The sequence below is a fragment of a genome, unplaced genomic scaffold (genome assembly GCF_019419815.1).
Source record: "Pyrus x bretschneideri cultivar Hongxiangsu unplaced genomic scaffold, Pyrus_bretschneideri_v1 Contig41, whole genome shotgun sequence".
In the NCBI taxonomy this organism is placed as follows: Eukaryota; Viridiplantae; Streptophyta; class Magnoliopsida; order Rosales; family Rosaceae; genus Pyrus; species Pyrus x bretschneideri.
In genome coordinates, this window is record NW_025999735.1 from 1,193,548 (window position 1) to 1,207,763 (window position 14,216).

At 35.9% G+C, this 14,216-nt stretch overlaps 1 protein-coding gene and 1 long non-coding RNA gene across 2 annotated transcripts; one reads left to right on the plus strand and one right to left on the minus strand.

The window, feature by feature from the left end:
* Nucleotides 1-336: 336 nt before the first annotated feature.
* Nucleotides 337-6,826, plus strand: LOC103940480 (disease resistance protein At4g27190-like). The gene is given in 5 exon segments (XM_009350594.3): nt 337-1,453; nt 1,456-2,969; nt 4,702-5,271; nt 5,451-6,287; nt 6,477-6,826. Coding segments are annotated over 5 exon segments (4,242 nt in total). The 3' UTR covers nt 6,681-6,826.
* A 1,074-nt stretch (nt 6,827-7,900) lies between these two features.
* LOC125469304 lies at nt 7,901-9,281 on the minus strand. Its single transcript, XR_007251647.1, has 2 exons — nt 8,628-9,281; nt 7,901-8,239 (listed from the first exon to the last, which is right to left on the minus strand). It is a non-coding gene; the product is annotated as an uncharacterized LOC125469304 (long non-coding RNA).
* Between the last annotated feature and the right edge of the window lie 4,935 nt (nt 9,282-14,216).

Genomic DNA, 14,216 nt, shown 5'->3' on the forward strand with positions numbered 1-14,216 from the left:
CCGTACCAAGCAAATTTTTTAGTATAGAATTTGTATATGAAAACTTGTTCATCATTTCAACTCCTACTTTGCAAGTGTGATATAACCTTCTTTTTGCTTTTACTACGCAGTTTTCTCTACAAGAAGCAAAAGAAAACGAAAAAGATTTGCATACTGCTCTGTTTTTCTCCAAGCGTAGTTTGGATCACGAGCTAAGGTATGATCTATTGTTTCATTCTTTAATTTCATCTGCTTTAAAAATAAAGGATTCCTTTCTCGTATCTTGAATTTTATTTTTTGGATTCGTATATATTCAATAGATCGAAAACGCAAACGAATTGGTAAGCTAAAGGTGCCATGGCGATGGATATACTCACTGCAATTATTCCTACAATAATTGACTACACAATAAGTCCAGTTGCACGCCAAGTGGGTTATATCATTTTCTACAAAAGCAACCTTGAAGATCTGAGGACTAAACTGGAGAATTTTGATCTTATCAAACAAAGGATAAAGCATGAAGTTGATGAAGTCGAAAGAAAAGTTAATCAAGAAGTGGAAGCTGATGTCCAGAAATGGCAGTCAGATGCGGAGCAGACCACTCTGGAGGCAAAAGCACTCTTGCATGATGAAGGCCCTGCAAAGACAAAGTGTCTCATTTTATGTCCTAATCTGATATACTATCATCGGTGTAGCAGGAAGTCAACAAAAATGATGGAAAAGATTGAAGCACATGAAACTAAAAAAAAAGAGTTTTCCAGTGTTTCTTACAAAGCTCCCGTAGAAGACATATCTGCCCTAGCCTCGGACAAGTACATGGCCCTTGAATCAAGGATTTCAATGGTGAAGGATATCATTATGGAACTGAAAAAACCTGATATCAACAGGATTGGGGTGTACGGATTAGGGGGCGTCGGGAAGACAACACTTGCCAAAGAGGTTTACAGAGAAGTTGTCAAAGAGAAGTTATTTGATGATGTGGTTATAATACTAAATGTCAAAGAAAAAGAGGACAATGAAAAAATTCAAAAAGAAATTACTGAAAAGTTGGGGATGGACATTGATGAATCTAAGAATATGGGAAAAAGGGCGAATCTCCTATGGGCCAGGATAAAAGAAGGGAAGACTCTTGTCATTTTAGACGATGTCTTAGAAAGAATTAACTTTGAGGCTGTGGGACTTGTCGATGTGCCGCACTGTAAGTTATTGTTGACATCTAGAGAAAGAAATGTTTTATTCTATGATATGCATACGCAAAAAGATTTTCAACTTGGATTTTTAACCGAAAATGAAAGTTGGAATTTGTTTGAGAAGATGGCAGGTAATGTCGTTAAAGACAACCGTATACTGAAAGAAGCAACCCAACTAGCAAAGAAATGTGGAGGTTTGCCGGTTTTGGTTGTTGCTGTTGCAAGTGTTTTAAGGGAAAGTAGTTTGGAGGAATGGAAAGATGCGTTGAGAAGTTTCAAAAGATTTGACAGAAAGAATTGAATGAAAAAGCATTCTTGGCTCTAAAGTGGAGTTACGAACAATTGGAGGATCAAGAGCTTAAGCAATTGTTCTTGCTTTGCGGGAGTTGCAACAATTATCTCAGTGACTTGTTAAAGTATAGTATGGGTTTGGGTTTGATAAAGAATGTTGAGACTGTGGAAGAAGCACGGAATTCATTGAATGTAATGGTTAAAAAACTAAAAAATTTTGGCGTATTGCTGGACAGTTATGACGATAGGACTGTTAGAATGCATGACCTTGTACGAGATGTTGCTGTCCGGATTGCATCTGATGATCAAAAGGCCTTTTCAAGAGCATATGGAGATGAGGTGAAAGAATGGTCAACTGACAATTTCCTTAAAAAATGCACAAGGATGTCCTTAAGAGGTTGCAAGATCCCCAGGCTTCCTGGAGTACCTTGGGAATGCCCAGAATTAAAATTGTTAATCTTGTTCGAAAAGTATAAGGGCGACTCCCAGGAAATCCCAAGCAAATTTTTTGAAGGGATGAAAGAACTCAAAGTGTTGGATGTAACCGAATTCCATATTGCGTCACTACCTCCATCTCTTCAGTCCCTAAAGCATCTCCACACATTGTGTTTAGATCGGTGCGAGTTCGTAGACATCACTCTTGTTGGACAGCTAACTAACTTGAGAATTCTTAGCCTCGTAATGTCCAAGTTTAAAGAGTTGCCGAGAGAAATAGGGGAATTGACAAGGCTACAATTATTGGATTTGACCGGTTGCTCTGAACTTGTTCTGATCTCACCTGGTGTTATATCAAGCTTGACAAGACTAGAAGACTTGAGGATGGGAATAAAAAGCTTCAAGCAATGGGAGGGTGAAGGTTTGGTCGATGGCAGAAGAAGTAATGCTAGTGTTTCAGAGCTGAAGCACTTACCTCATCTATCCGCATTGGACATACACATTCCGGATGCTAACCTTCTTCCAACCAACTTGTTCTCCGATAAGTTAGAAAGATACACCATACTTGTCGGTGATTGTTGGGAGTATCCTAACATCTTTGCAACCTCATCTAACATGCTAAAACTCAAGCTCACCCGGAGAAATCAATTCGATCGAGGTATAAAGTTGCTGGTAAAGAAATGTGAGCAGTTGTACTTGGATGGGGTGGAGATTGTGAATATTATTTCCTATCTATTTGACAGTGAAGCTGTTAGACAACTGAAGCATCTCCATATCCAAAACAACGATGAAGTTAAATATGTCATTAACGTCATCAATTGGAGTTATTCTCATAATGCCTTCTCCAACCTGGAATCTCTAGCTCTTGAAAACCTTGTGAGTTTGGAAAGTGTATGTTATGGGCAACTCATAGGCGAGCCTTTCCCAAAGTTAAAATCTTTGACACTTCAGAATCTACCAAAGCTTATTGGTTTCTCTTCCAAAGGCAAGCAATTAACGACTGCTACAGAATCCGACGAAATCGTTACGGAGGATGAAGTTGGTGGACCACCGAGACTGTTCAATAATGGGGAGGTACTTTCTTAGTTATTTTTCTAGCAAAATGGTTGCATGATTCTTTCTCCAAATAGCTTTCTCATTCGAATTCGACATATAATTCTTTCTTCTTTTTTTTTTTCAATAAGAAAAAAGATACAAATGCTTAAGATTTATTTTTTTTCAATAAGCAAAAACCATTTAAATGATATATTATGTTATTAGGTTTTGATATTAAGATTTTTTTCCTAGTTATTCTCTTAACAAGTTCATATCTTTTGCACTCATTTATGCATAGCCTTGTGACTTTTTAAAAATTTTGATATCTATCCATTCACTCATCCAAACCTAATGGAGTTAACTCTAAATAAAATAAAATACAAAAATCAGAGTGTAGCCCAGCGGACTCGGCGCCTCTCCGTCTCTCCCATTCCCCTTCCTTAATAAGGAGTCTTTTATTATTTTGGTTTAACACATGGCAAGGAATGAATGGCTGTGTAGTACCATTCAGCATGATCAAGTTAAATCCCACACAAGTTTTTTTCTAATTTTGATGTTAGATTTTTTTCTTCCCTGGACATTCAAATAATGAGTTCAAATCTTCTACACCTATTTATAAACATAAACGCTTTGTGACCTTTTTAAATTAGAAAAACTAATAAAAATGGTTTGAAAACTTTGAGTTTTAATTATAAAGGCAAAATAAAGAGTAAAATAAATAATACCAGATTTGACTTTTTAGTGTAAAAATATAATTTTTCATTAAGATGAATAGTACCACAAGTTTTTCGTTAAAACTTTATTTTAAAATTTAAAAATATATCCATTCAATCAACAAAACCTAACGGCATTAACTCCAAATAAAATAAAAAAATAACAATCAGATCGTAGCCAGATACCTATCTCATTCGTGAGATTTTTCAGTGCAACCGGTATACGAGATGTACCACTTGTGTTTCCTCCCAACAAAAAATTTTCCCTCCCATTCCCCTTCATTCCTAACGCCACCAATCACGGCACCCTGACCCCCACCTCTTGGTGAGTCAGGGGAGACGCTTATATTCACAAATCTGACAGCCCAAAAGGGATTTATTCTTCAATATTCCCAGATTTGGTTGTCCGCTATTCTTTGAATGAGCAATTAAATTGAAGGGCGAGGGTTTTCGGTTTGATTAATGGATTTAAAGTGTGAAGTAGATGCAATTGATACTGCTGCTGTTTAGATTGGGGAAGAGAGAGAGAGAGAGAGAGAGAGAGAGAGAGAGGATGAGCAGCTTCTTTTTTCTTACTTTTGATTTTATTTTTATTTAATTTTACGGGGAGGAGAGGGTTATGCTAGGGATTAGTTTGTGGACAGGTGTTAACTAATGAAACATGTTATAGAGAAGTCACTCTTATTTTGAGTGCAAAAAATTTAAACTCAATCACTAAGATAATTCACCATTTGTCACTAAAAATATTCACAATAATGTGATCTTGGTATCAATTTAAATAAAATAATTTTTTATTTGATCGAAAGTAAATAGTTTAAATTTGGAATAAAATTGACATAACTTTGGCCCTATAAAATTGGCATAGTTTTTTTTACTCCAATTCATTATTTGCTAGTTAATGAAAGTACGAAGATATCCAGCTGTCTAGTAACCTAGTAGCTTACCTTTTTAATATATGATCTTTACTTTATATCTATGCATTTGGAACACATATGGCTAACAACATTGTAAATTATAATTTCCTAAAATAAACATGAATTTTGTTATGTGCTATGCAGGTTTTGATATCCAATTTAACAACCTTGATTGTGCATCAATGTGATAGTTTAAGATTCTTGTTTTCTAGTTCCATGGCTAAATGTCTCGGGCAACTCAAACATCTCACGATATCCAAATGTCAAGCATTACAAATGGTATATGACACATCATCTACCACTCATGTGAATGGTTTTGAGTGCCCAAATCTAAACTCAGTTGACATAGACTCATGTGATAGTTTGAAAAATGTTTTTCCCCCCTCAGTGGCCAAGGATCTTAAGCAGCTAAGCAGGTTGAAGGTTAAGAATTGTGATTTACTGGAGGAAATTGTTGTGAAGAAAGAAGGACCAGAAACGGCATATGAGGAGTTCGAGTTCCCTAAAGTAACATTTCTGGAATTTCATAATCTACCCCAACTTGGGAGTTTCTATCCAGGACTGCATATTTCTAATTGGCCGTCACTCAACATCTTAAAGTTCACGAAATGTGGTGATGTGGAGATTTTACCCGTCGAATTTTTAACATATCAAGACAAGCTTGAGTTGGGCCACCCAAGGTCAACGAAACAACCTTTCTTTTTAATTGAGAAGGTAATCATACTTGTCCACAATTCTTTTGATATTCAAAATTTTATGTGATTTTTACATACTAATTAAACATAGACCATCAAGTAAATACATTTATTATGTTTTTAATGTTAAAGTTATTATGTGATGTTCAATTTTTCAAAATATTTTAAAGCATGTCATTACTGTTGATTATATTTCAGGATAAGCCGCTCCTCAACTTGGAATACTTGGTTTTGGACGAGAACACGGATATTTTGTATGGTCCACTCCTGGCAGAGTTGCTGAGAAAACTAAAAGTAATTGGTTTTGCTACTTCACATCCCAAGTCAGATGATTTCTTTGAGAATTTACAGAATATTGAAAATCTCCGTGTGTTCTCTGCTCCTTGGAAAGAATTAATTGTCCACAACCACCAAGGAAGTAGTAGCGGGGAAATACATGAAGTTAAGACCCTCCCACGTGTAAAGGGTTTGTGGCTCGGCAATATGCCGGAGCTGATACATCTAGGAAAGGAGAACTCCCAACCAGGGGACCCTGTTTTTCCAAACTTGGAATTTCTATGCCTAGAAAAATGTGGCAGATTAGAGAATCTAGCTTCAACTTTGATATCCTTTCGGAATATAACCGCTTTGACCATATGGAGCTGTCACGGACTGCAATACTTAATACCTTATTCTGTGGCTAAAGATTTGCGGCAACTCCGGGAGTTGGATGTTCGGTATTGTGAAAGAATGGTAGAAATAGTGGCAAGCAACGGAGATGATTCAGAAAATGAGATTACATACAGTTGCTTGAAACATTTGCAACTTTCTGGTCTACCAAGTCTGCAAGGATTTTGCACGGGAAATTGCATTTTCAAAGTCCCATCCTTACTGTCCAAGGATTTGATTGTCAAGAAGTGCCAGCTGATCCAGTTAAAGATTTCTCCTGATGGGTTACTCCAAAGTGATCCAAGACCAGAAAGACTACAAATAGCAGAGGAAACTGATGATGTACTAAAGCTAAGTGATTCAAAGGAGAATGATCGTGATCAAACCGTAAGTTCTTTATTCACTAATTAAGCATCTACTAATTTCACTCTCCAATTTTTCATCTTTTTCTGAACCTTGAACCGTTAAAATTAAAAGTTTGATTTATTCATCTTATTCGTAGTTCTTCAGTCAGATTTCTTATTGAACAGTTTGAGTGTTTATTTGTAGTCGTCAACTAAATATATATTTTTACAGGACCAGCTGATGATTGCAGATACAAATTTAGATGTTAAAATTGCAACACCCTCTACCAAAGAAGAATCCTCATTTTTTGGCTGGCATGTTAAGTTTTTCCGGGTGTGTGTGATTGCTTGTTTGTGTGTTGTATTCTTCTTTCTTTTGTTTTTCCCTTTAAAGGAAGAAATATCATCCTGGGGAGCAGACTGGAAGGCTCTCTGATCTATTGGACCACACAACACATTCCCCAGAAAACACATTGGTATGACCAAATTTTTTGGATAGAGAGAACTATGCTACTTGATGTCGTGCTATGACTGTTGGTCATAGTTCCAAGAACAAGATGGGCACCACTCTTATTGTCAGTGACCGCCTATTGGATTTAAGCTGCCTAAGCTTCCGCCTCAACGAAGAAGCCTTGGTTATGTGATTTCTGTCGGCTAGAGGCCAGTTCTAGCCTTGGTTATATGATTGCTTGGACCTTTTTGGCCTTGGCGTTACTGTGGTGGTTGAATCAGGGGCATTGGAGATCCTGAAGATGCAGGCTATGTTGCCTTTAGCGTTATTGCGGTTGCTAGTTGGGTTGCTACTTTCAGTATTCTTCTTTCTAATTTCTCTTGTTGCTGTGACTATTCTCTGTTCACCCCTCAACGGTCTGTGCCCAGCTTCGTATCCGAGGCCGATCTCATCTTGTTTGATATAAGCCTGCAAGCTACGGCATCAACTGAAAAGGTATCCCAGAAACTTGTGTGATTTGGGTAGGCACTGATACATATTCCAAGTCATGTTATGCTTGTGTTGACTTGTTCGTGTTTAGTGGTAAAAGTGTGATTTGTATTTGGAGCTTAGCTTTGTTCACTACATTTTCGGTATTGGTTGTTTGGGAAATAATGCTAGTGTGATTTCTGTAAACATTGAAGCATTTGAAGTGGTGCTTGTATGCACTTGTCTACCGAAACTACTTTGTACTAGAGAGTGCTTATTCTTTATTAAAATCGGATCAATAGAATCGCATCTTTTAACTGGATGTGTGTACGTACGTGTGTATATTTTTCTTTTTCGTTCGGAAAGAAAGCTAGATTTCATTGGTTGGAGTACAATTTTTTCAGAGAGCTCCTAAAATGATTTTTTTGTATAGTTTTAGCTAAAACTTCGCTACAAAATAGAGAGCACTGGTAAATATGCCCGCGCGTTGTTGCGGGACTTTAATGCACCAACCTTAACTACATTAGTACTATATAAATGAAAACACAATTGAAACCCATCAAACAAAACAATCCCACAATTTAAATGATTCAATCCTACTACAATTGAAATTCAGGGAAAGAATGAAAAACCAAAACAAAACTGCAGCACCTAAAAAGTTGTCATACAAAAAGACATGTCAAGAAATCTAGTTCGTTAATTTCCAACTGCTAAGTGGCATTATGTAACTCTAGTAGTATAACTAATTAACTACTTATCTGGTGGGTTGCACTTTTATTCCAATTGGTAAGGAAATGAAAACAAAAATCAACCCCTTGGTCTTAGTTGTGGCTGCAAAGTGCAAGCCACCACCAAGTCTCAAAGTTTGTGTTTTAGCAGAACACTTAAAATAAATTAAATTCTGAAATGTAAATTATATTCCTATAACTTCAAGATGCACATATAGTATTGTTGAAGTCGAACTGAAAGCACTGATAATTCCAAGCAACAGAGCAGCAATTATTAAGAGCCAAAACTCATTCCTAGTCTCCTCATCCTGGTACTCAACTCCGTAAATCTTCGGTCAGCATCGTTGACTGAAATTAGGAGAGAAAAAGAAAAGGAATTTCAGAAATTGTCTATGAAGCAAAGGATATTGCAAAGGATATGTAAATGATCAATATGGTGTATGTGAATGTGAATGGTAGCTCTCTTAAATTGTAAGAAATGCCAATATATCATGTATAAGTGCCCTTTATAAATTGACATCGTTAGAGATTTTTTGTGCAAGAGAGCTATTGTATAAGTGCCCCATATAAATGTGATTATGCAAAAGATATGTTGGCATTTCTTACAGTGAACTTATCTAATATGGCATGTATTACATTTCGAGGTCCTCATTAACACTTGAAAAATCTTGGACACATAAAGCTGAAAAATGCAAATAAGTAAATTGCTTTGAAAAATATATTAGGATGATATTACCTTACCAATCACAACTTATTTGCATCTTGCCAAATCTCTCGGACTCGGATTTAAAAAATTTCGACATTGTATTGCCAGGAGGACCCAATTGGCCTGATTAAAAAGCACTCCTTTCCCAAAACCTTTGAACTGTTCAGAGTCCATATTCCAGAAAACAAATGTTAATCAATAACCAATTAATACTGGGTAATCATTGAAATTGAAGTCCAGAATTCACTAATGTCAAATTTACAGCCAAATGAGCAATCAATTGACTTAACTTTAAGGAAAAATGTGCACAGAAAAGTATCTAATTTCACAAAATAAATGAAACCATATCAAATGTCATGATATAAACTCAGAACTCGAAAGTTTAAGCAAAACCCACTCTCAACAATGTTGTAAAAAATAAAAAAAAGCCTTTTCATTCATAATTTGAAGTAATCCAAAATTGCAAGCAATAAAACGCTCCAATAAAAAAAGCTCTGCAAGGTCATGAAATTGCCCATGAATATCGCCGCAAATTGTCACTGGCATTTTCACAGGCATGCAAATAAATAATAATAAGTGTCTACCCATACAATTTGAAAGATCTACACCAGCGTCACCAATTCAAAATGAAAGACAATAATGACGCTTTTTTCCCATACCAAATGCAATAACAGTGAAATATGTAATGTAACACATATAATAAATGCCTTATCTTAGAGTGGCAATACAACCGCCTTATCTATAGTCAATGGCTAAAATATTTATAGGATCCAATCCATTTTTAAAATAAATGAGAAGCATGTTATAAGACAATTTGGTTCTTCACCTAATCAGCTCAAAGTTCCCTCACCAAAATAAATTCTTCGAATGAAGTAACCCCTCTTTTTATGCCATCTATAACTAATTTCATGTCATTCAGAGAACGACCTATTTACCATTTCCCGCAAGATACAAATTAGATCTTGTAGTAAATTTAGACGAAGTAAGGCATTTGATTTAAAATCACAATAAACAGAACCTGAATTACATCACTACAAACACAAATAAAATAAAATGAAATATTTTCCCATTTGGTGGCTCAGAAAACCAAAAAAAGTATATAACTTTTTTTCCTTAAGAAAATACACAAAAAAATTCCACTAGAAATTGCAATTCCCACAAATCCAACAACAAATCAACAAACCCCATGACCCCATTTTCTTTCCCACATTTTCCAGACAACCAAACAGACCCTAACCCAACCAAATTCTGAAATCACTCAACAATGGGCGGAGAACGCATTTATATAAGATGAAATTAGAATTTGGGTTGGAGAGAGTTACCGGCAGTGTCCCATAAGCCTAAGTTTGCAGTTGTGCCTTCAACCACCACAATTGCACTGAAGTTATCAAACACAGTTGCACAGTGGTTATCCAACACGGTTGGAGAGAGTTACCGGCATAGTCCTGATGAACACAAAAACAATTGAAAAACAAAATCAAATTACTTGGAAAGGGAAAGGGGAAAAAGCAAAGCAATTTGTCTAGAGAGAAGAAAGAGAGAGAGAGAGGGAGATTTGCAAATTAAAATCTTGAAAACAACAGAAAAAAGCCACAAAACTAGATGCATAAATACATAAAGTAATTCAAAAAACCAAAAAGTCACAAATTAGTCAAATGTGAGAAACCCAGAAGGATCTTCTTGGCAGAAAATAAATAAAAAAATAAATTGTAGTAAAGGTTTTTCAACTTTAATCAAATTGGAGCAATGGTTTAAAAATCCATGACTATTGGTCCCTCAACTGATCAAAATGTATAGCCATGATTCTTTTCGTCAACTTCATTAGAATTTTGTCAAAATAAGTTATGTTGAAAATAGCATAATTGGGGTCCATCAACTAATAAAAACGTGTAGCTATGGTCTTTTTCATCAACTTTATTAAAATTTGTCAAAATGAGTTATGTTGAAAGGATCATTGCTACAATTGGGTTAAAGTTTGAGGGACCATTGCTCCAATTGAGTTAAAGTTGAGGGACCGTTTCTCCAGTTAGAACAAAGTTGAGGAAACATAGCTGCACGTTTTGATAAGTTCAGAAACCAAAGATAATGAATTTTTAATTAAGAGATCATTGCTCCAATTAAGTGAAAGTTAATGAACTATTACTATAATTTACTCTAAATAAAAATCGTGAGAAGAATGAGCAAACATGGATCCTAGAAGGTTGTGAAATTGCCCATGAATATTGGTTGTAAGAATATGCAAATAAATAATAATAACTGTATGCCCAAATAATTTGAAAGATCCACACCAGCGTTACCAATTCAAATGAAGGACAGTAATAACGCTTTCCCATACAAAATGAAATAACAGTGAAATATGTACTGTAATACAAATATAATAAGAGACTAAAGAAACCAAAATCTTCACCTGAACATTTCTTTCTCCCATTAGAATTTCCTTTGCTTACTCGCATAACATTCTCACCTACAACAAAGCAATGAATAACCGATCATGTGCAGATAGACGGTTCACTTGTGCATAACTGTTTTGTATTGCAAGTATGCTTTTTATTCGAGCTCTCTATGACAATTTATTGTACTGCTACCTTGATTCAGGAACTAATTAAGATTGCTTTCAGCTGGTTTGGAACTTTGATCTGCCAAGTCTGCAAGGCTTTTGGTCAAACCATCTTCAATGATTGGGCTAAAAGCCAAATTTTTTAGTCCGGAAAATTTAGCTTTTAGCCCAGAAATAGTTTTTTTGCTCCAACCGTTCTAGCCTAAAATTTTAGCCCGAGATTATTAAAGAATGAACTTAGGCTATTTTTTTTGTTAAATTAAATTCTTTTAAAAAAATTAAATATGGAGGCTATCGTAAATTGATTTTATGAACATTTTAATCTAAAAAACTTTAAATTCTGATAAATATTGAGTGAAGTCCACTTTGATTTATGGGCTAAATTTTGGGGGGAATTTAGCATTGGTTTAGCATTTAGCATTTAGCCCAAAATTTCTCTTTAGGTTGAAGTGGATTTGGGGGGAAATTTTGAGGGGTAATTTGGCTTTTAGCCCACCATTAGAGTTGGTTTCAGTGGTTTATACGTTCCTATGAGATTGACTCAATGGAGAAATTTGAGACTCTCGTACCATATTATATTTTTGATGAAAAGCTGATTTATACCTTCCTTTATCTTTCTGTATGCTTTCATTTGCAACTAATGCGTCCCACTTCTATGAAATAAGGTTTGTTGACAAGTTCTTTAAAAAATATATATGCAGGTAGGATTTCCTAGCTTGGACAAATTTTTTATGCATCTATTACACGAACTCCATAGACGGAGGTTATGGACACGGGAGAAAGTCACCGTATCCCGTATCTGACATGCTGAGGATACAGATACAGGAAAGATACGCATGGATACGCGCCCGATACGTATCAGAGTGAAGGGATACGTTTAGGCCTGATGAGATACGCGTATCGTATTGTCCAGATACAAGTATCCTACTTTTCGGATACGTTTGAAACTAAAATAGGAGGATAATCAGAAAATAATAATAATAATAATAATAATCACAATAAATCCGCACAGAATCATGATTCATCGAACTTAGTTAACTAATATCACTCTAAAATCGAAGGATAATCAAAAGTTAAAAAAAAAAAAAATTCGGATTTACATTTCGAACCTCATAAATCACTCTGCTTGGGAGACTTTCACAAATCACCATTGACCGTCATCTGCAACTGTTCCGTCGTCTTCGTATGTAACTGCGCCGTTGTCTCCATCTTCTCCGTCTACAACTGCTCCATCATCTCCTTCGTCTCTGTCTGCAACTCCTGATGAGTGGTGAGCTTTCGTTTTCACTTTGTTAATAGTTTCAAATCCGATGTTTTCCTAATCTTACTCCTCTGATTCAATCCATTCGAAGCCTTAATTTGATTCCCCGAGGACAAGTTACAAAACACATCTCTGAAACTGAAACTAAAAGCTTAGGCCTGGTTTGGTACTGAGGTGATTTTGAAAAAACTAGTATAAAAAAAAGTTGGGAGCTGTTTTTGTGTTTGGTAAACATTCGGCTTCAGCTTTTTTTCACAGTGTTGGGTGAAAAAAAGCCAAAAACAAGAAGCTGCAAAACTCAGCTTTGAAAAACCGGCTTTTTCTCACATCTGTTTTACATAAAAATTTACCAAACACTATAATACTGCTTTTTTTCAAAAGCACTTTTACAAAAAATTTTACCAAATACTCTGTTGCTTTATTTCACAGCTGCTTATTCTCACAGTGTCGCATCCCGACCCCGGGGGGACCACTTCCCGGGCCCGCTCCACTACCGTAGCACGATATTGTCCGCTTTGGGCTTACCATTCCCTCACGGTTTTGTTTTTGGGAACTCACGAGCAACTTCCCAGTGGATCACCCATCATGGGATTGCTCAAGCCCCCTTCTCGCTTAACTTCGGAGTTCCTACGGAACCCGAAGCCAGTGAGCTCCCAAAAGGCCTCGTGCTAGGTAGGGATGGGAATATACATTTAAGGATCACTCCCCTGGGCGATGTGGGATGTCACACACAGCACAGCAGAAACAGCTTTTTTTAAAAGCATAGCAATACTAAACCAGCCCTTAATCTGATTAAAAAGCCTTTTGCTTTTCTAAAAGTTGAAACTAATATTATTATATCCATACCACTACCCACAATAATATATTATAATACCCATTCCACTACCCCCATAGTCCATTCAAATCTGATGAAGCCTTTTGCTTTTCTGTTTTTAACTTTTTGTATTATTATAATATTATTGTGTTTTGTATATTATAATATATTATTGTGCAGTGGTATGGATATATTTATTTATTTTTATTGATACATATTTTTAATTGCCGTATCCTTGATGTATTGTGTCCTCGTTTTTAGAAATTTGACGTATCTCCGCATCGTGTCTTGTCGTATCCCCTTATCTGTGTCCATATCCATGAATCATTGTGATTTGCTAACATATACTTAGAAGACTAAGCAATAAAAAGCAATAAAACAAAGATCGACTTCAAAATTTTGAAAATGTTCCGTTAGAGCATATCTAATCCCGCTCTCTGTTTTTATGTCAATTTTAACTAAAAAAATCGTTTTAGAAGCTCTTTATAAAAATTGTACTTCAACCATGCTTCTGTTAAAATCCCACATCGGTGGTAGGAAAAAAAACCAAGGGGTTTAAATTGATTACCCCACTCTAACTAATACCGAAATTTTTTGTGGTAAAGTCTCACACCTTACAGATTTGGTATGTGGTAAAGTTGGAGACAATATCAATATCGTTAGAATGAGGCAGGCCCGGCAATCTAATAATCCAACAGCTTCTGATGTAGGGATTCATAATGATAAGGAGCCAATACGAATAGAACTTCTACACCAACCATGCCTTCTAGGAGCAAGATAGGTAGCATGGTTGGAGTTCGATTTTTCTCTTTTCCGCCAATTGTAATGAGCTGATCACCTAAGGAGTCCATTGGAGGTGCAGTATCTTTAAATAAGTGAGTTGCTAATATTTCAGGGTTCATTTCACAAATTTGAAAACTTAAGATGAGAATGGCGGAGGAAACAGAGATCTGGGATGAAAAGTATGGTCCACTGCCAGCAGATTTA